The sequence below is a fragment of the Littorina saxatilis genome, linkage group LG1 (genome assembly GCF_037325665.1).
Source record: "Littorina saxatilis isolate snail1 linkage group LG1, US_GU_Lsax_2.0, whole genome shotgun sequence".
In the NCBI taxonomy this organism is placed as follows: Eukaryota; Metazoa; Mollusca; class Gastropoda; order Littorinimorpha; family Littorinidae; genus Littorina; species Littorina saxatilis.
Genome location: NC_090245.1, coordinates 42,649,809 through 42,670,859, shown reverse-complemented (window position 1 = coordinate 42,670,859; position 21,051 = coordinate 42,649,809). Strand labels below are relative to the sequence as shown.

General features: G+C 41.5%; 1 protein-coding gene across 3 annotated transcripts; it reads right to left on the bottom strand.

Moving 5' to 3' along the window:
- Positions 1-3,777: 3,777 nt before the first annotated feature.
- Positions 3,778-15,456, bottom strand: LOC138970281 (zinc finger protein 595-like). Of its 3 annotated transcripts, none has more exons than XM_070342780.1 (3): positions 15,370-15,456; positions 11,153-11,271; positions 3,778-9,448 (listed from the first exon to the last, which is right to left on the bottom strand). In XM_070342780.1, exon 3 carries the CDS (start codon positions 9,012-9,014, stop codon positions 6,102-6,104), a length of 2,913 nt encoding a protein of 970 aa, XP_070198881.1. In that variant the 5' UTR covers positions 9,015-9,448; positions 11,153-11,271; positions 15,370-15,456; the 3' UTR covers positions 3,778-6,101. The 3 variants fall into 3 exon arrangements, with proteins under 3 accessions (XP_070198881.1, XP_070198875.1, XP_070198878.1); XM_070342774.1 differs by having other exon boundaries at positions 15,274-15,450; XM_070342777.1 differs by having other exon boundaries at positions 15,308-15,450.
- Positions 15,457-21,051: the final 5,595 nt, after the last annotated feature.

Below are 21,051 nucleotides of genomic sequence, written 5' to 3'. Positions count from 1 at the left end.
CTGCAGTCTCCGTGAATACGCTTACAGTTGTTACTGCAGTCTCTGAATACGCTTATTTTAATGCTGACGTCTGCTAAACCTCGGCGGTTGTTTTTTTTCTTCAATTTCATTGAGCACAAGGTTTTCGTGTTAACAATGCGGTGTTTTTTGGGTTTTTTTTTTAAGGCACGCTCACCGCACTGGCCCTGCCACATCAAAGCAAAATTCAGCGAGCGGAGTTGATTGCGTCAATAGCTAGATCTCGTTTCGAATCAACGCACCATTGCATTCATTTGTTGCAGTTTGTTTGTTTTGCGAGCGACAACATATTCTGCTGTATTGTATTGTATATTATGTGTTTGTGTACAAGAGTGTACCTGGTTTTCTGTGCAAGACAGAAGAAGTACATACCAAACTATTTTCACACAAGCAAAGTTCTGCACGCGGGATTTCGTGTAGTCTCGGCCAGCCCTGACTGATGGACGCACTTTTTACCCCGCAGCCACACAAATAAACCAAAAACCTCCAAAACAATCCCCCCCCCCCCCCCCCTTTGCGTTCCCCTCTTAAAATGGTATTAATTCTCTACAAATTGCTTGTCATTACCTCATAACAGTTACATCACATTTGATTGGCCACTGTCAGAATCATGTACTGTTATATATATTCAAAGTTTTTTTCCCACAATCTTTTGGTTACTCTTCTGTACGTCCTTATATAAGTGTCTTGCATGTTTCAATCATTTATACTTTAGTTTGTTTATTACTGTTTGTTTATTTGTTTGTATGTGTTAATTGTACTTGTGTAAAGCCCAGCGGTGGTAGCTTCACTGAAACAATACCTGTCTGTGTCTGCGCCTAAGATGTTACCGTGCATGTGTTTCTAAGACATTTGTCAGGACGGCATTCAAACCACACGCACCAGACGAACAAAATGCAAAATCAACAAGAGTATAATAGGATTTCAAATTGTATTCAGACCAAAACAATCATAAGACATACATGGGTTCTTCCATAGAAAATATATCTATAAAGAATCTAGGTTGGCTTTAACACAGTCTGTCCTTCTATACTAACAAATAAAATCTAAGTCTTTAAACTGCTGAAAAATCGGGCATGACCCATAGGTACCCTGGTAATCTGGCTTACTCTCCAAAAAACAAAACCTAAGTCCTAATCTGCAGGAAAAAATGGGCAGGGGTTCGGGGCCTGGACAAAATCGAGTGACGCCGCTCGATCACTGCTTGTTGGTAACCTAAGCATGGGTGCAACCTGGAAAATTCCCAAAACCGGCAAAAGTTGGGGTCCAGCTTTTTTAGTATTTAAAATGCCAAAAAAAACCTCTCCTGGAACAAAAACATCGGCAGCCGATGAAACCAAAAACCGGCTGCCGGCGTGTAGCTGGCAGAGTTGCACCCATGCCTAAGAGTAGCGCGCACTACTCTAATTAGCCTTGTGGAAACCGAGTGGGACTGTAGCTGCGTATCGAAAACCACACGCAACTCAGGAGAGGCATCAAACATAGCCCTAGGCTCGAGCACCTTGTAACCAGATTAATGTATCCCCAGGGAGAGGCACCAAGCAGATGGCATAGGTTCTCGCACCTTTTGCCCAACTCAGTGTATCTCTCCAAGTGGTAGTTTTGATGACCCTGACTCTAAAACAGGGGAGACGCATGCTTCAGGCACTTATTAGGCACCCTACTCTCTCACACGTCTCCCGACCTCATGAGGACTCTGGCTTGTATAGCTAACGGGGCTTCCTCCCACGTCACCCTAGCGAGACCAATGAGAATCTCGCTCTGGCAGCGCGGGAGCAAAAGGGAGGGGAGGTGGAGGGCTCCGAGCCTGCTGCCAGCCTCCTTATCAACTGAAGTTAAATTCCTCAAATATACACAAAAGCTCTTCTATTAGGAAAACCCACATGAAAAATGATGTACAAACATAATGTCCTTAAGTGACAAATCTTCAACCTATCTGTAGATACCAAACACTTGTAGGTAGACAAAAACGCAGACGAACTGCAAAACTTCCAATTACACTTTGTCTCTTAAAGACTGAGCAACTATGTTACACACAAAAATACTTCTTCTTTAATACACAAAACGTACACTAGACGTTCATATCAAACGGCAAATCCATGCTCATAAAAAAACCACAAAAACGCTGCGTGCTCAAAGCAACAACGGCCATTGCCATAACAAAAACGTCGGTACACACCGGTTTCATCCGTCTTTATACATTCGCATTAGCCACATATATGATTAAAATAGCGCCTACATTCTACTGAATAAATGAATACATGTATTGAATATACGGATAAAAGGGATACCGAGGAAAAGAATGGCAAAATAAAAGAGAGAGAGAGAGAGAGAGAGAGAGAGAGAGAGAGAGAGTGAGAGTAAGGGGGTGGAAAACGAAAGAGAGGGTAAAAAAAACACGCCCCTCTTAACTTTCTTTCTTTCTTTATTTGGTGTTTAATGTCGTTTTCAACCGTTCAAGGTTATATCGCGACGGGGAAAGGGGGAGATGGGATAGAGCCACTTGTTAATTGTTTCTTGTTCACAAAAGCACTAATCAAAAAATTGCTCCAAGGGCTTGCAACATAGTACAATATATATATGACCTTACTGGGAGAATGCAAGTTTTCAGTACAAAGGACTTAACATTTCTTACATACTGCTTGACTAAAATCTGTACAAACATTGACTATATTCTACCCCTCTTAACTAAACCTTCATAAAAACTGACTGTAAAACTTAACAAAGATGGTCCAAAATCAAAAAGGGACGTTATGTGTTGTATCCAATAACGATGTGATTAAAACATTACAAGAAAAGGTAGGGCAAAGAAGATCCTAAAATCTTCAACTCGAATCATTTCCTATAGCTACGTGGGGGCCGGGTAAAGTCCAGTTGTGGGAGGGGGGGGGGGGGGGGGGCGCTAGAACAAAGGCCCCTCTGTGGTCAGTCGGCTTCCCAGGGCCAGCCAAGCTGCCTCAGCAACACATGTGAAAGTAATTAACTCGCTCGGTACCGGAGTTTTGCTAAGGAATAGAGTAAAACTCCGATTTGGCTGCACAAAAGTTGTCAGCTTAAAATGACCTACTTTCTCTGCTCAACGCACGGGCTATTCGTACTGTATCTCCTCTTGTACACTTACAAGGCTCCTATATGGGGAAAATAAGAGATACCAAAAAAATGTATGTGCACTGCACTTTTCTCCACACTTGTGTGAGGTTTGGATTGTTGTAGTGTCACAAAGTTTTTGTTGTGAAACAGTGTGTGCATGTGTGTGTACCAAGGAGAGATCTGAAAATCTATCCTTGTGTTAATTGTCTTCAATGTTTGCGTCAGGTCACCGCTAACCAATGCCGGCTCTATTCAGAAGAAGAATTAAAGCCTGTGTTCTTGTTGTTTTGCTGGATTGCTAGAAGTATGTGCTGTGAGTTTTGCTTTCACAATGTACAGCTTTTACAGGGCTGGATCTGGGGGGGGGGGGGGGTTCCTGACCCCCCCCCCCCCCCCCGGCCATCCAATGTACCTCTCAGAGAAAAAAAAATGTGGACTTTGGACCCCTGCCTTCAGTTGGAACCCCCCCCCCCCCCTCACACGAACTTGGTCCGGCCCTGCTTTTACAACAATACACATGGCGAGGTAAGTCACTAGAAGTTGACGTACAACATGCAAAATCACGACAGGCTAGCTATAGCTTGCATTCATGACCCAGTACCAATTAATGCAACACATACAAGCTCATGCTCCCACAATATGACATTATATGGACTGAACCTCAAGGGAAACAGTTACATTGTTTTAATCAAACAACATACAATGGAACTCACAACACAAACTAAATCAAATAATTCATAAGAGTATTCTTTCAACTCTAAATATTAACTAACCATTGCTACAGTTCCATCTAAAATTCATATTAACCTGTGCGTTATGTCTGTCACTCGTACATACAACAATACAATAATACTTTATTATCTCAACTTGGGAATTAATAATAATATTGAAGCTGGCAACAAGATAATTAACTGAAATGACCATATATGATAATTAAAAAAATGCCAATCTAGATTATCAAACTAATAAAAGGCCTCTGTCTGTTTTGTCTGTCAATGCATCAAACTTTTGATGGCTTATATAATATAACTCCTGTTTTACGGGCCAATTTGCCTGCAATGCAGCATGACAAAAGCCACTGTCATGACATATCTGTCAGGGAAATGTCAAGCCAATCGCTACGCGAATACCAGAGTAACAGGTGATCAACAGCTCACGTGTACTTTCCATTGCTCATTCTTTGACCTTCACCGGGTCACGCGTTGGACTACACAGTCCGGATGATGTACGACCCATACTTTCCAAAGATGAATTCACCGTAAAAAGTATGGGTCGTACACGACCCACGCCATCCGAATAGGGATAATCAACGTAAAATTCCTTATGTAATTCGGATTCCACATGGGTCATCCACGACCCATATCATCTGGACTGTGTAGTTCAAATTGCGTCATCGGTTGTTTGTTTACAAAGATAATCTTTCAAAAGTTGGGCAATGTAAAGGTCGTATGGTGATAAGAGATTCAATGAAGTCTCAATTTTAAAAACTCCAAATAGTTTTTGAGATAAAGACAATTTTGTGAGGCTCTGGGTCGTCCACAACCCACGATGCACGGTGAAGGTTAAGTGTTTCTTAGTGCCAAATTTCAGTGCCAAAATTGCATTTTTATTCAGCACAACAATTCTTGCTCTGCACACTCAGACCTCCATACCAGCATATTTTTGAAGGTTACAACAGATTGCACTCAACTTTGATAAAACATATCAAGTGTTTACATTCTGATACATTGTACTTCTGTTTTCGCAAGCAGTTTAAACTCTGGACTAGCAAACACACACATGGCACCATTGCAGTACTTCACAGCATGTACCTACTGTATGACAATGAATTAACCCATACACTGGTGCAATTCTGTAACACATGTTACATAGCCACTGGTGAATTAACAGAGAGAAAAATAAAGAAAAACGGTCATGCAGGTTTTCGCATCCATGGGAGGTAATCGGAACCGACCAAACAGACTGAGCCAGTAGCGCGACATATGTCGCGACAACCAGCCTAAGGGTTAATTATCAACACATATATGACACCATTTCTTCCAAACACTGTCTGATAAACACTGTCATAAGTGCTTCACAGTAATATCTGACAATGATAAACACACACATGGCACTATTTATCCTTCACAACATTGTCTAATATAAACACGCATAGCACCATTGCAGTACTTCAAAGCGCTGCCTGACAAACTCACACATGGTTGCAGTACATGTACTACACAACAGTAAACTGCCTGACAAACACACATGTTTGCAGTACTTCACAACAGTATTCTGTCTAATAAATTCACACATGGTTGCAGTACATGTACTTCACAACAATTGTCTGACAAAGTGAAATGTGGACTCAGAGAATAATAGATCGGTGGGACCTAGACTGAAAATATCCCAACACCATTGCTACAAAAAATGTTTCTGTCAGAACGACTGAGCATGTCAAAATTATCAGAGCCGACCAGTTAGTGTTCAGCTAGAACAACACGTCAGATAAATAACAAAAATATGCACAAATGACCAAAAAAACGAGGCATTCATGAGAACAACACTGTACACGCACAGTTGCAGTAGTTCACAGCACTGTCTTACGAACATTCACAAAAAAACAAGTACGCATGGAAAAGATCCTGTCCATGTCAGAGTTAAGTGGGTTATAGAAACAGGAAAATACCAAAAATGCATCCTCCGAAAATGGTGTTTGGCTGCCTACATGGCATTGAAAAAACAGTCATAGTCTCATACACACATAAAAACCCACAAGTGCAAAAAAACTAAAAACAAAAACAACAACACACTAGCTTGTGTACATAGGAGTTTCAGTCCATGAACACTAAAGAATATGGTGAAAAACTACCAAATTAATCTGTCATGAAAATGTACTTTGCAGTGCACATGCAGTGCTTTAAACACCGCTCTTTCAGTTTTAACGCACCTAGCCAACAGCATTCTGAGATATGGTGTGGTGGATGAGTGTAAAATGAACTGATATGTTGGGTCTATTCAAACTGACATGGGCTGGTCTGCTGTGCAAGCGCACTCACTCTGAGATCCATGGCATTAGCGATTTGCTTGGTGTCAGTATCCGACTCTGGCCTGGGGTCAGTCATATGTGCTATAAGAGTGTTGGTGTCCATGTGCAACCCTACAGAATCTGAACTTTTTATCACCTCTTGTGATGGCCCTTCTTCATCATTTGAATCATCCACTTGGATAACTGTAGGCACAACGAGCTTGGGGAGTTTCAAAGGATGCTTGACACCTTTGCGGCGTCCTCTTCTGATTATTTTCCTATCTGGATATCTTGCATGGATCTTTTTATGCTGAACGAGATAGGATCTCTTGCAATATGATTTTCCACACTCATCACAAAGCCAACCTTTCTTTCGAATTCCTAGGTGTTTTCTTCTGACATGTTCTTCCAGAAGGAATTTGTAAAAGAAACCGTCTCCACAAGTTTCGCAAATGAATGGTTTGGGTCCATCATGTATGGACATGTGGATCTTTAAGCGACTATTTATTGCAAAGCGCTTCCCACAGTAAGGGCAGACATGGGGGAAGACACCTGCATGTAGCTTCATGTGCACTGAGAGACAAACCTGTCGCTTGAAAATCTTGCCACACTCATGGCAGATGAACCTTTTGTTGTCTTTCTCAACGTCAACAACTGGTTGAAAGTTGTGCCGAGAACGCCTGTGATGGTGCAATGAGGCTGCCCAGCGAAACTTCTGTCCACAATCTGGGCAACTGTGAGGGCGATAGTCGGTATGCTTACGCTGATGCATGATGAGTCCAGCTCGAAACTTGAATGATTTCTCGCACTGGTCACACTTAAAGGGTCTCAGTCCTGAATGGGAAAACTTGTGATTCCGCAAAGCATCCTGGCTAAAGAGAGTTTTTGAGCATATGTCGCACCTGACCATTTTCCTGCGAACAGCTTGATACAAAGTCACTCCTGGATGCTCTGATGCCAAGTGGGCAGGTAAATCCTTACTGGAAACGGATTTTTGACAAAATTTACACGTCCCTGGAAATCTTTGGACAAAAGATGACCCTCTAAGAGCCTTATCAGACTGGAGGGAATGTCTGCGCATGTGTTGATTCAAACCATATGAATCAAAAAACTCTTTGCTGCACAGAGTACACTTAAAGCTTTGTTCCTTCCTATGGACACGGCGAATGTGTTTGGAAAGTCCTCTTTGACAGGAGAAATCAAGCTCACACTCACTACATTTGTGAGGTTTCATTCCATTGTGAATGCGCATTACATGCACAGCCAAGTTCTGCTTGTTGCAAAAAGCTGCATCACATGAGGAGCACTGGAATTTCTTGGTCCCACTCTGTCCTGCAACTTCACCCTGCGGGCATTTCAAACTGGCGTTGTGCCGTTTCATATGTCGCTGCAAATCATGGTTGTCATAAAAGGAGGCATCACACTGTGAGCACTTGAATAGTTTCTCCCCAACATGACGGCGAGTGTGAGATATGTAAACGTTTCTCTGCCGGAAAACTTTCCCGCATTCTTCACAAGTGTAACTTCCTTTCTGAGGGCTCCTCCCACACAAGAAACGCTGGTGGTGATCAAGGCCTGGAAAACTCTCAAAACGTTTTTCACAAGTGTTGCATATGAATGGCAAATCATCAGCTTTTGAACCACTGCCCCCCTCTGTTTGTGATGCATCACAACTCTTCTGATGCTTCTCATAACCTTGTGCAGTCACAAAGCCTCTCTCACACTTGGCACACTGAAACTCCACACGATCAGACAACTTCTTACCACATACTTTTTCATGTCTGTATCTGGCAGTAGAGTATGCAAAACTTTTGTCGCACTTTTCACATTTATAAGGCTCAGTTTTTGTGTGCTTTGAATGCACATGGTCTTTTAGATGTCTTAAGATCTTGTAAGATGCACTACAATATTCACAAACATAGGGTCTCTCTCCAGTGTGAACACGCATGTGTCGAGTAAGGCTGTCCATTCGACTGAAAGTCTTCTGACAAACATTACATGTCTTGGTGCAAATGACACTGGGTGCTTGACTAGTTTTCCCTGTCCCAGATTCAGATTTCTTGCTGCCTTTAGGCTTGAATCCTTTGTTTGATGTTTTTGTTGTTTGCCTAGACCTTTTCTGACTTTTGCCTGGTCTTCCTCTCTTTGGCTTCCTTACCGCAACACTTTCATGCTCTTCAAAAAAAGATACCTGCACCTGGTCTGGTGATGACGATTCACATTCTGATGTTGAACTATAAGGCAGAGGCTCTTGTTTCACGGCAACTAGTTCTGGCAACACTTTTCTTTTGTGGACAGGAGGATTAACATTTCTAGCCCAATTATCCCCATCCGTTGAATTCACAGTAAATGAGCTGATGGGATCTTCTGTCTTAATGCGAACATCTGGTGACGGCAATCTTCTGCCAGTTTCAAACGGCCCTGAAACAGTACTGGTAAAGCTGGCATCATCTGTCAATGTATTTTCTTCAAAGTGTAGTGTTGAGCCTTGTAAAGCTGGCTCATTGTGGTGTACCCTGATTTCATTTTTAACATCTGTGCACAGAGTGTTTTCTGTGTTTTCGAGTGCCCGTGTCTGAACCCTATATGGCGAAACAAAGTCTGTTCCCACCTGTGCGTTCGTGCCACAAACAAAGCTAGTATTAGACGACACCTGCTCACCGTCTCCAAGTGAGTTTGCAATATTGTCATAAATGTAACTCCAGGTTGTTACCCTGTATTTTGGTGTGGGAGTGGAAGAAGCCTCACCACCACGAAGACTGCTATCTGCGTTTGCATTGTAACCCGACATCAGTGGGCCAGCTTGCTCAGCACAGGACAGTGTCTGTTCACAGCCTGAGCATGTGCTTTGCTGCCCTGTGGTGTCACCGAGTTCGGTGCCGTATCTAGAAACACTCATGTCTGTAGATGAGTCAAACAGGTTTGTATTGGGTCACAAGCATAACAAAAGCTACTTAACAAGTGCAGAAGGTAAATTTCCCACTGCAATAACCAAACAGACTTATTAAAGAGGGAATGCTTGTCGGCGTATCTTACTGTAGTACTAGTAAGGCATTAAAAGTATAGTTCCACCTGCACCTGTCTGCTAAAAGTGATTGTCAGTACTTGGAGAGTGGCCACGGCCAGGACACCAGAAGTCTGTTGAAATGGGACATGGTGCTGGGACCCCTGCCTGCATTATCACAGTGATATAGCCAGGGGACAACCGCTCCTCGGGAGAAGCTAGAACACACGTTCTCTGTGGAAAAGTTGCTGGACCCTGCTTGGTTGCCAGTTCTTTCCTTTGCGCCTTCTCTTTGTCAGTTGTGATCCGTCACTGTCAACATGACAAGCCTGAAACAAACAACATTTTCTGTTGTTCGTACTGTAAAGAACAGGCATGCTTTTCCCCACACATGAAAGTATTAGCTGGATTATAAAACTGTTAGCTGTGAAACTGATATATAATTTCTCCTTCCCCTTCCATAATATTTCTTCTTCCGTTTTAAAGCCCTGGCTTTAGTAATGTCTCAGAAAACCTCAACATGCATTGCTTTCTTGGTTCATGGGTGGATGCAACCGGCCATACATCCAAGCACTTATACATACTACCTGATTACTCGAGTGAGTGGATCAATAAACAGCACCCCAATGCTTTATCCCCGAGTACGCTAGTACAAGGGCTCAGCAGACTTTAATTGTGTGTCTGTGTGTCTGTCTGTCTGTCTTTCTCCACTTAACAGCTTATTGCTGGGAAACTACTGGGCGCAGTTCGTTCAAAAGTTGATACACTAACTTGATAATAGGTCCGATTGATCGTATTAAAACTTCATAATGTTACCTGGGACCTAAATGCGAAATAAACCACAAAAAACCGACTTGGCGGTGGGAGGAATTCGCGGAGCCACAGCCAGCCAGGCAGTCTGATAGAACAGCCGTGTGTGTGTGTGTGTGTAAGAAAGAGAGAGAGAGAGAGAGAGAGAGAGAGAGAGAGAGTATGTGTGTGTGTGAATGTGTGTGTGCATTTTCACTGTGATCAAATAAAAGAGAAAGGCCAGTCACCACGCACATCCTCGGCTCGCATGCAATGTATTTATATAGCAAAGGGAATGCCTGTATTTTACACAGATCAATCACTTGGTCTTAAACGTGCACAAGACAAAAACGTTCATACTGGGGGAGCGAGCCAGTCTGAAGAGTACTCGGGTCCAGCGCGAGCGTTTTTTTAATATGTAAAATGTTTATTTAATGCTTTGGTTAAATGTTAATTTGGAAAAAAGACACATAATGGCCAATAGAGAGTGTGTGCCACTTTACAGTGTGGACAATGTTTTATGACACAAACCCTGACTGCTTCACGGAATAAAATCAGAAATGAGTACCAGGACTCACAAACTTTTGCATGCTTGTGATTACAGGGCTAACACACAAAAAAAAGTGAAAAACCTGAGAGGCCAGGGTCCACGGCGGAAGGGTCAACAGCCCGCTAAGGGGTCTGGGGGGCAACGCCCCCCCCCCCCCCCCCCCCAGAAGTCAAGGCTTGTTTTTAAATGTTATCTTGTAGAGGCAAAGAACAGCCTCTCCTGGAACCAAAGTGTATGTTTATTGTCAATAAATTATAAAATAATATACATTTTGCCTCCATCAACCATCCAAACTAAAAATATTTTTTATAAGTTTTTTTTTAAGAAACCGGATTTTCCAGTTCTAAGTATTCAAAAACTGGTTTTTCGGTGAGAACCGGAAAGGTGTTAGCCCTGTGATTATTTGTTTGAGCGTAGCAATTTTGAGCTTGGCGCAACAGCGTAGCAATTTGTAATAGAACGTAGCGTGCTACGCTGAAAACGCAGCAGTTGGCAGCTCAGCAAGCCACCACATCCATCTATGTCAGCTTGCTGGTGTATTTGACTTTGAGCCAGTAACATTGTCATTTTCCTTTAATTGTCGACCATGGCAACATTACTATTCCAAGGGCTGGAAGCGGCCATCATAAAACATCCAACTGAAGTATCCGATCTGTTTGAGATACATAGTTTCAGATACAGATTGCATACACACCTTCAATTGCTTCATGATTCACACCGCTGTAGCCTATGTGGTTGGGCGTCGTCGGTCGTGCAGTTGCCCAGGTATGAATGCGCTGTTGTGCATTCATCATGCTTTGGTTGTGTGAGCACCTACAAAATATATGCAAAAAGATCAGTCTTGCTTGTTGCACACTGAGACGAGAGTGACATGTACACACAAATTAAAAGATTAATTGAACTGCAAAACTGTTGTGACTTTATCTCTGATAGACTTGTTCAGAAACATGGTTTATGTATCTATGATTTTATCCCAGCAAAGTTGGGGAGGGATCCCACATACACTACTGACTCAGAGTAAATGTATGTTCAACTTCTTGCCAAGGCACACAAAAAAAAAGTGTGGTTAAGGTAACATAGCCAAAAAAAAAATAGGGTAGGAAGGTAGGCAATCACTTTTTTTTTTAAACTTTTTTTTCTAATGTATACAAATGAAACCTACTTGACAGGGAACTAAGTGTGCGACTCAAGCGCTTTCGCTTTCATTGCGTTTTCTGCACTCGTTTTCTTTTTTTCATTTTTTTTGTTTTGGACAAATGTAATAAAAAGTTATAGGGCCGGCTCCTAAAAATAGGGAAGGTCGGGTTACCGTAACCACACCTATTTTTTGTTAAGGCCCAATCAAGGTACATAATAAGGAATCAACTTTCTTACCAAACTCAGGCTAGTCTGGGGTGGAAGTTCACACAAAAATTGATGCATTATAAATTACTCACTGAATGTCCACAACAAAAATCTGATTTTTGATCAAGCGCCATCCAAGGCTGTGGAGTAGCCAGATCTATGCAAGTCCTAAATCAATAAATGGTTTATGTGTATGGCCGCTTCCAGTGAAACCATGTCTACAGCCACTGCATGCACAAATAGATGAGGTAAACAAAATATTTATACATTCAGGAGCTAGTGCGTAATGCGTATTGTAGTAAGTTGATTTTTCTCAAACTTAAATTTGTAAAACTAAAACTCATTAAAAGTTTCAGTCAACACACACACACACACACACACCTATACATTGTCAATCATATCATAGTCAGTAAAACAGAAAAGGAGCTGGAATGCATAAGGCTTGTATGACCTTGAGAGCTTCAGTCAACGCTTGAATTTTGCAGTGGTAACATCTGGTTTGCTCTCGCAGAGCTGAGCATATTTGTCAAGAAGGATCGAGCAGAAAAAATAAACGACTTGGCAGGGATTCGAACTCAAGGCCTCGGGGCCTCGAAATGTCGGGGCCAATGTCTTAACCGCCAGGCCAATTCACCAGTGTTGTCAAATATAAAAAATGGATAATTTTATATCATTCTACGCTTGAATTACCATTCATGTGTTGCAAAAACGTAACAATTGACATTAATATTTGCCTTTATTTGCAAACATGTTTTACGGAATCGCAGTACATGTTTACACCGTCATGCTACACGACATTCGCGCCATGCAAATAGCTGCGATATCTCTATTTACAACATGCAAGAAAATGACAACAGTAATTGAATCTCTCCAAAGCTCTGTGCAGTTGAAACCAGACATCTAAGAAATAGTTATACATGTATTCACTTCTGAACAATGGGCGGATAGAGATATAAATCATGCTGCTTCAAGTTCAAGAATAATAATAATAATAATATGGGAGATTTATAGAGCGCTTTACATTCTCAAAGCGCTTTACAATGACAAACATACATAATAAGCAAAGCAAAAGCATGTGCAGCAGCATTCAGCACACAAGTGAACAACGAAACTCAAACTCTACATTAATACAATCTGCAAGCATACTAACACAGGCAAAACATTCAAACACCTGATTCAAAAATGCACCATGTTGAAATAAAATTAATCAAAATACCGGGTGAAGAAGTGTGTTTTAAGGTTTGATTTGAAGGAACAGAATGTTTTACAGTGTCGGATAGAATAAGGGAGAGAGTTCCACGCAACGGCAGCAGAGTGGGAGAAGGCTCTCTGGCCGTGCTGTTTGCGACTAAAAGAAGATAGACGGAATATTCTAGTGTCTACAGAGGAGCGGAGGGATCGTGAGGGTGTATAGAGTGTGAACAGGTCAGACAGGTAGGATGGGGCTGAGCCAGATATTATCTTGTAGCAGATACAGCAGCACTTATATTGGATTCTCAGCTCTACAGGGAGCCAATGAAGTTTCTTTAGCAAGGGGGAACAGGACTGGGACCGAGGGGCTTTGCAGACAAGCCGGGCTGCAGAATTTTGAACGCGCTGCAAAGGATGGATGACAGACTGAGGACAGCCAATGAGAACAGAATAACAAGTTCAAGAATAACATAACATGAATTCATATCAATGTTTTTCCTTCTTACTTCTGGCGCAGTAGCCTAGTGGTTAGGACATGACACGAAGTCTCGAGGTCAAGAGTTCGAATCTTCACCAGGGCGTTTATTTTTTCCTCTTGATCTCTCTTGAAGATAAAATATGATCAGTCTTGAAAGAGCAAACCGGATGTTATCCCTGCAAAATTCAAGCGTTGACTGAAGCTCTCAAGGTCATACACGCCGTATAGGTGGGGTTTCGGGTAGCGTTTGCTGTACAGAATTCTGTACATGATTGTATCCCTATTTTTCAACCTCGTAGCCCCGGAAAGTCATAAATAGACCACAGCTTTAAAATTGTAGGTTTATGTCAATCCCTCTCAGGTATGTTCAGATGTGTCTGTTACGGTAGTCACGAACAATAACAGAAATGCATTCACAGCTGTCTTTGTACTGTGCGTACTCATTTCTCGGCCTTTGCGCATGAAAGTTGTCCAAAAGAGAAGGGGGCGGTTGTACAAGGGGAAATTGTCCGGGGGGAAATTGTCCGGGGAGCAATTGTCCTCCCATGATGGGGGGAAATTGTCGGGGGGGGGGGGGGGGGGTTGGGGGGGCAGTTGTTCAGGGGGCAATTAGCCTGCTACCTGAAAAGTCCTGACTAAGAATAGGTAGTACAAAACAATTGATCTGTCAAAACTGTTGGATGGCCGACCATCCAGTGGTCAAACCAAAGCGTTAGAGATCAAAATAGTATTATTTGTCAATGAAAGGAGACCGATGACGGAGACCAACACTGCCATCCATCGATCGTTCTCTTTTACAGTTTTAGTGTGTGTGTGCTTTCTCTGTCGACCCAACCTCCCCACTAGCTCTCGATGCTCTGAGGCTTGCTAGCCCTAAATTTAGCTATCTAAAATGTTAAAAAGGCTCTCTCTGAGTCTCTCTCTCTTAGTCTTAATAGACCTTTTCGGTATCTGAGCAGCTCTCGCGAGACACGCTCTTTGTTATGCTTTGAACATCGCGAGAACTTCGAACTTTGGCTTGTGCAGCTCGCACGAGATCGCTGTACCGCATGCTTTGCTATGCTCTGAAGTTTGCGAGAGATCACGAGAGCTTGGAATACCGATAGGGTCTATTGGTGTGTGCATGTCTGTGAATCGATCTCTGCCATCTCTCTTCTCTCAGAGACTGAGAGCGAGAGAGAGAGACCAGTGTGTATGTGCTTATGTGTGTGAGTGAGAGAGACAGAGAGAGTGTATGTGTGTGTGTGTGGTGAAAATGGCCGATCTGTACTTCGCTAGGGGATATAAACAAATTACAATGCCTTACTTGGCTGATGGACAGCAGTGCTAAATTTAGTCAATTTAATTTTCTCAAAATCTTCTGCCATTGGAACACAGTCTTCTTCTCTTCTTCTTCTTAGTGATAGGTAGCCAACATCAGCATGGTGATGAATCTGCTACGCTTGGGTGCTGGTGGTTCCGGTCTATTGCTTGGTCAGGGGTGAAGTTCAGGGGGGGGGGGGGGGGAGGTTGGGGGTAGGGGGGGGGGGGGGATGATGGGTCAGTGGAGAGTTGCCAGCCTGGCCTGAAAGGATACCAGGGATGGCGCTGTGGCAGTTTCTACAGGCATGCTTAGCACCAAAGCATCTGTGCAAATACAAGGTATCTGTATCTGTAATGTGAAACACATAGCGCATAAATTAGAAAATGACAGTACCGCGCACATTTTCGAGCAGATCTACACAAAATGTCACCAAATAAGCACAAAGCATTTTCACGTCCTTGCCTTTCATTAGTTCAAAACTTGGGCTCCCAAAACTTACCGTTCTAGATATCTGATATGAATAGCTCACTTACTTTGGGAAAAGCTACCTTCTGCAAGACGAATACCAAATGATATCAGGGACCGCAGGACTTACGTCATCTCCTGTAGGTTTTTTCTGTTCGTTTGGTTTTTGTGTTTTTTTCCCTCCGTGCGGCGAACGAATCCACCATTGACACAGAACCGTCTGCTGAACTAGTAGTTTCGACTTCGTGGTAGCGATTTATTTTTGTTAAAATTCTTCTGTTTTAAAGTAAATGTTTGTTTCTTTTATAAAATGTGCGTGTGTGTGTTCGTGCAGATGTGAACGTGGTTGCAACAGATGATGTGTCAACGATTATACGAAACTAGCACTACAAGTGGGCGCCTCAGTGTCCTTGACCTTAGTGGAGTGCCTCTCGTCTTTGGTCACTATCGAATCAGTGTACGTCGTGCTCATTGCATAATTTCGGGTGCGTGTACCGGCCCCAAACACACACACACACACACACACACACGTCTTGCTTTCTCATTTTATGTCTTTTTTTTTAACGCGTAGTAAATATTTGACTGCATATTTTCTGGCAGACTGGGAAACGTTTGCTTTCAGTGTCAGTGTATGTGTGTGCGCGCGCGCGCGCGAGTGTTTGTTTGTGTGCGTGCAACCCAACAGATGTTTATGAAACTTTGCAAGTACATGTAACTTCTTCCATATAATATCCTTTTTGAGTCACTTGAGAAAAAGTGACTCTATGTAATCGGTCAGTGTTAGTCTGTCCGGCCGGCCGGCCGGCCGGCCGGCCGTCCGTAGACACCACCTTAACGTTGGACTTTTCTCGGAAACTATCAAAGCGATCGGGCTCATATTTTGTTTAGTCGTGACCTCCAATGACCTCTACACTTTAACGATGGTTTCGTTGACCTTTGACCTTTTTCAAGGTCACAGGTCAGCGTCAAAGGAAAAATTAGACATTTTATATTTTCTCGGAAACTATCAAAGCGATCGGGCTCATATTTTGTTTAGTCGTGACCTCCAATGACCTCTACACTTTAACGATGGTTTCGTTGACCTTTGACCTTTTTCAAGGTCACAGGTCAGCGTCAAAGGAAAAATTAGACATTTTATATCTTTGACAAAGTTCATCGGATGTGATTGAAACTTTGTAGGATTATTCTTTACATCAAAGTATTTACATCTGTAGCCTTTTACGAACGTTATCAGAAAAACAAGGGAGATAACTAGCCTTTTCTGTTCGGCAACACACAACTTAACGTTGGGCTTTTCTCGGAAACTATAAAAGTGACCGGGCTCAAATTTTATGTGAACGTGACTCATTGTGTTGTGAATAGCAATTTCTTCCTGTCCATCTGATGCCTCATATAATATTCAGAACTGCGAAAGTGACTCGATCGAGCGTTTGCTCTTCTTGTTCTTTTTACATTTAGTCAAGTTTTTACTAAATGTTTTAACATAGAGGGGGGAATCGAGACGAGGGTCGTGGTGTATGAATGTGTGTGTGTGTGTGCAGAGCGATTCAGACCAAACTACTGGACCGATCTTTATGAAATTTTTCATGAGAGTTCCTGGGTATGATATCCCCAGAGGTTTTTTTCATTTTTTTCGATAAATGTCTTTGATGACGTCATATCCGGCATTTTGTAAAAGTTGAGGCGGCACTGTCACACCCTCATTTTTCAATCAAATTGATCGAAATTTTGGCCAAGCAATCTTCGACGAAGGCCGGACTTTGGGATTGCATTTCAGCTTGGAAGCTTAAAAATTAATTGATTACTTTGGTCATTAAAAATCTGAAAATGTAATTAAAATTATTTTTTTATAAAACGATCCAAAATTACGTTTATCGTATTCTTCATTATTTTCTGATTCCAAAAACATATAAATATGTTATATTCGGATTAAAAACAAGCTCTGAAAATTAAAAATATAAAAATTATGATTAAAATTAAATCAAGTTTCCGAAATCGATTTAAAAACAATTTCATCTTATATTCCTTGTCCGTTCCTGATTCCAAAAACATATAGATAGATATGATATGTTTGGATTAAAAACACATTCAGAGAGTTAAAAAGAATAGAGATATAGAAAAGCGGCGTGCTATCCTCCTCAGCGCAACCGCTACCGCGCTTTTCTGGATTGTTAATTTCACTGCCTTTGCCACGAGCGGTGGACAGACGATGCTACGAGTGTACGGTCTTGCGGAAAAAATGCAATGCGTTCAGTTTCATTCTGTGAGTTCGACTGAGCTTGACTAAATGTTGTATTTTCGCCTTACGCGACTTGTCGTTTTTGAGTCACTTGAGAAAAAGTGACTCTATGTAATCGGTCAGTGTTAGTCTGTCCGGCCGTCCGTAGACACCACCTTAACGTTGGACTTTTCTCGGAAACTATCAAAGCGATCGGGCTCATATTTTGTTCAGTCGTGACCTCCAATGACTTCTACACTTTAACGATGGTTTCGTTGACCTTTGACCTTTTTCAAGGTCACAGGTCAGCGTCAAAGGAAAAATTAGACATTTTATATCTTTGACAAAGTTCATCGGATGTGATTGAAACTTTGTAGGATTATTCTTTACATCAAAGTATTTACATCTGTAGCCTTTTACGAACGTTATCAGAAAAACAAGGGAGATAACTAGCCTTTTCTGTTCGGCAACACACAACTTAACGTTGGGCTTTTCTCGGAAACTATAAAAGTGACCGGGCTCAAATTTTATGTGAACGTGACTCATTGTGTTGTGAATAGCAATTTCTTCCTGTCCATCTGATGCCTCATATAATATTCAGAACTGCGAAAGTGACTCGATCGAGCGTTTGCTCTTCTTGTTATATTTAGTCAAGTTTTGACTAAATATTTTAACGTAGAGGGGGGAATCGAGACGAGGGTCGTGGTGTATGTGTGTGTGTGTGTGTGTCTGTCTGTCTGTCTGTCTGTCTGTCTGTGTGTGTGTGTAGAGCCATTCAGACCAAACTACTGGACCGATCTTTATGAAATTTGACATGAGAGTTCCTGGGATTGATATCCCCATACGTTTTTTTCATTTTTTTATATTTAGTCAAGTTTTGACTAAATATTTTAACATCGAGGGGGAATCGAAACGAGGGTCGTGGTGTATGTGTGTGTGTGTGTGTGTGCGTGCGTGCGTGTAGAGCGATTCAGACCAAACTACTGGACCGATCTTTATGAAATTTGACATGAGAGTTCCTGGGATTGATATCCCCATACGTTTTTTTCATTTTTTTGATAAATGTCTTTGATGACGTCATATCCGGCTTTTCGTGAAAGTTGAGGCGGCACTGTCACGCCCTCATTTTTCAACCAAATTGGTTGAAATTTTGGTCAAGTAATCTTCGACGAAGCCCGGGGTTCGGTATTGCATTTCAGCTTGGTGGCTTAAAAATTAATTAATGACTTTGGTCATTAAAAATCTGAAAATTGTAAAAAAAAAATAAAAATTTATAAAACGATCCAAATTTACGTTTATCTTATTCTCCATCATTTGCTGATTCCAAAAACATATAAATATGTTATATTCGGATTAAAAACAAGCTCTGAAAATTAAATATATAAAAATTATTATCAAAATTAAATTGTCCAAATCAATTTAAAAACACTTTCATCTTATTCCTTGTCGGTTCCTGATTCCAAAAACATATAGATATGATATGTTTGGATTAAAAACACGCTCAGAAAGTTAAAACAAAGAGAGGTACAGAAAAGCGTGCTATCCTTCTTAGCGCAACTACTACCCCGCTCTTCTTGTCAATTTCACTGCCTTTGCCATGAGCGGTGGACTGACGATGCTACGAGTATACGGTCTTGCTGAAAAATGGCAGCTACTTGACTAAATATTGTATTTTCGCCTTACGCGACTTGTTTATAAATGTCTTTGATGACGTCATATCCGGCTTTTCGTGAAAGTTGAGGCGGCACTGTCACGCTCTCATTTTTCAACCAAATTGGTTCAAATTTTGGTCAAGTAATCTTCGACGAAGCCCGGACTTCGGTATTGCATTTCAGCTTGGTGGCTTAAAAATTAATTAATGACTTTGGTCATTAAAAATCGGAAAATTGTAAAAAAAAATAAAAATGTATAAAACGATCCAAATTTACGTTCATCTTATTCGCCATCATTTTCTGATTCCAAAAACATATAAATATGTTATATTTGGATTAAAAAACAAGCTCTGAAAATTAAATATATAAAAATTATTATCAAAATTAAATTGTCGAAATCAATTTAAAAACACTTTCATCTTATTCCTTGTCGGTTCCTGATTCCAAAAACATATAGATATGATATGTTTGGATTAAAAACACGCTCAGAAAGTTAAAACAAAGAGAGGTACAGAAAAGCGTGCTATCCTTCTTAGCGCAACTACTACCCCGCTCTTCTTGTCAATTTCACTGCCTTTGCCATGAGCGGTGGACTGACGATGCTACGAGTATACGGTCTTGCTGAAAAATGGCATTGCGTTCAGTTTCATTCTGTGAGTTCGACAGCTACTTGACTAAATGTTGTATTTTCGCCTTACGCGACTTGTTTTATAATCCCTTTAAATAACGTACGTTATTAAACAAAAGTTGAGGCAGCACAGTTGCGACCTCATGTTTAAAGCTGTGGTCTATTTATGACTATCCGGGGCTACGAGTTTGAAAAGATAGGGCTGAAAATCATGTACAGAATTCTGTACATGAAACGCTACCCGAAACCCCATCTATACAGCGTGTATGACCTTGAGTTTTGCAGTGGTAACATCCGGTTTGCTCTCTCAGAGCTGAGAATACTTGTCAAGAAGTATCGAGCAGAAAAAAACCCAATTGGCAGGGATTCGAACTCCAAGGCCTCGGGGCCTCGAAATGTCGGGGCCGATGTCTTAACTGCTAGGCCATTCCACCAGTGTTGTCAAAAATAGAATTTTTTTTTTTTATATCATTCTACGCTTGAATTACCATTCATGCGTTGCAAAAACGTAAAAATTGCCATTCAAATGTGCCTTTATTTGCAAACATGATTCACGGAATCCCAGTACATGTTTACACCGTCATGCTACACGACATTCGCTCCATGCAAATAACTGCGATATCTCTATTTACAACATGCAGGAAAAATGACAAGAACAGTAATTGAATCTCTCCAAAGCTCTGTGCACTTGAAAACAGATATAAAAGAAAAAGTTATAGATGTATTCACTTCTGAACAGTGGGTGGATAGAGATATAAATCATGCTGCTTCAAATAATAACATAACACGAGTTCATATCAATGTTTTCCCATCTTTTTTTCAAATGGCGCAGTAGCCTAGTGATTAGGAAATCAGACACGAGGTCGTGAGTTCGAATCTTCGCCAAGCGTTTATTTTTTCGCCTTGATCTCTCTTGAAGATAAAATATGATCAATCTTGAGAGAGCAAACCGGATGTTATAATCCCTGCAAAATTCAAGCGTTGACTGAAGCTCTCAAGGTCATACACGCCGTATAGGTGGGGTTTCGGGTAGCGTTTCCTGTACAGAATTCTGTACATGATTTTCATCCCTTTTTTTTCAACCTGAGGTAGCCCCGGAAAGTCATAATTAGACCACAGCTCTAAATCAATTGATTGAAATTTTCGGTCCAACTGAATGAACAACTTTTTCATTTTCATTTTTTGTTTTGTTTTTTTGTTTTTTTGTTTAACGCCCAGCCGACCACGAAGAGCCACATCAGGGCGGTGCTGCTGGCTTTGACATATAACGTGCGCCACACACAAGACAGAAGTCGCAGCACAGGCTTCATGTCT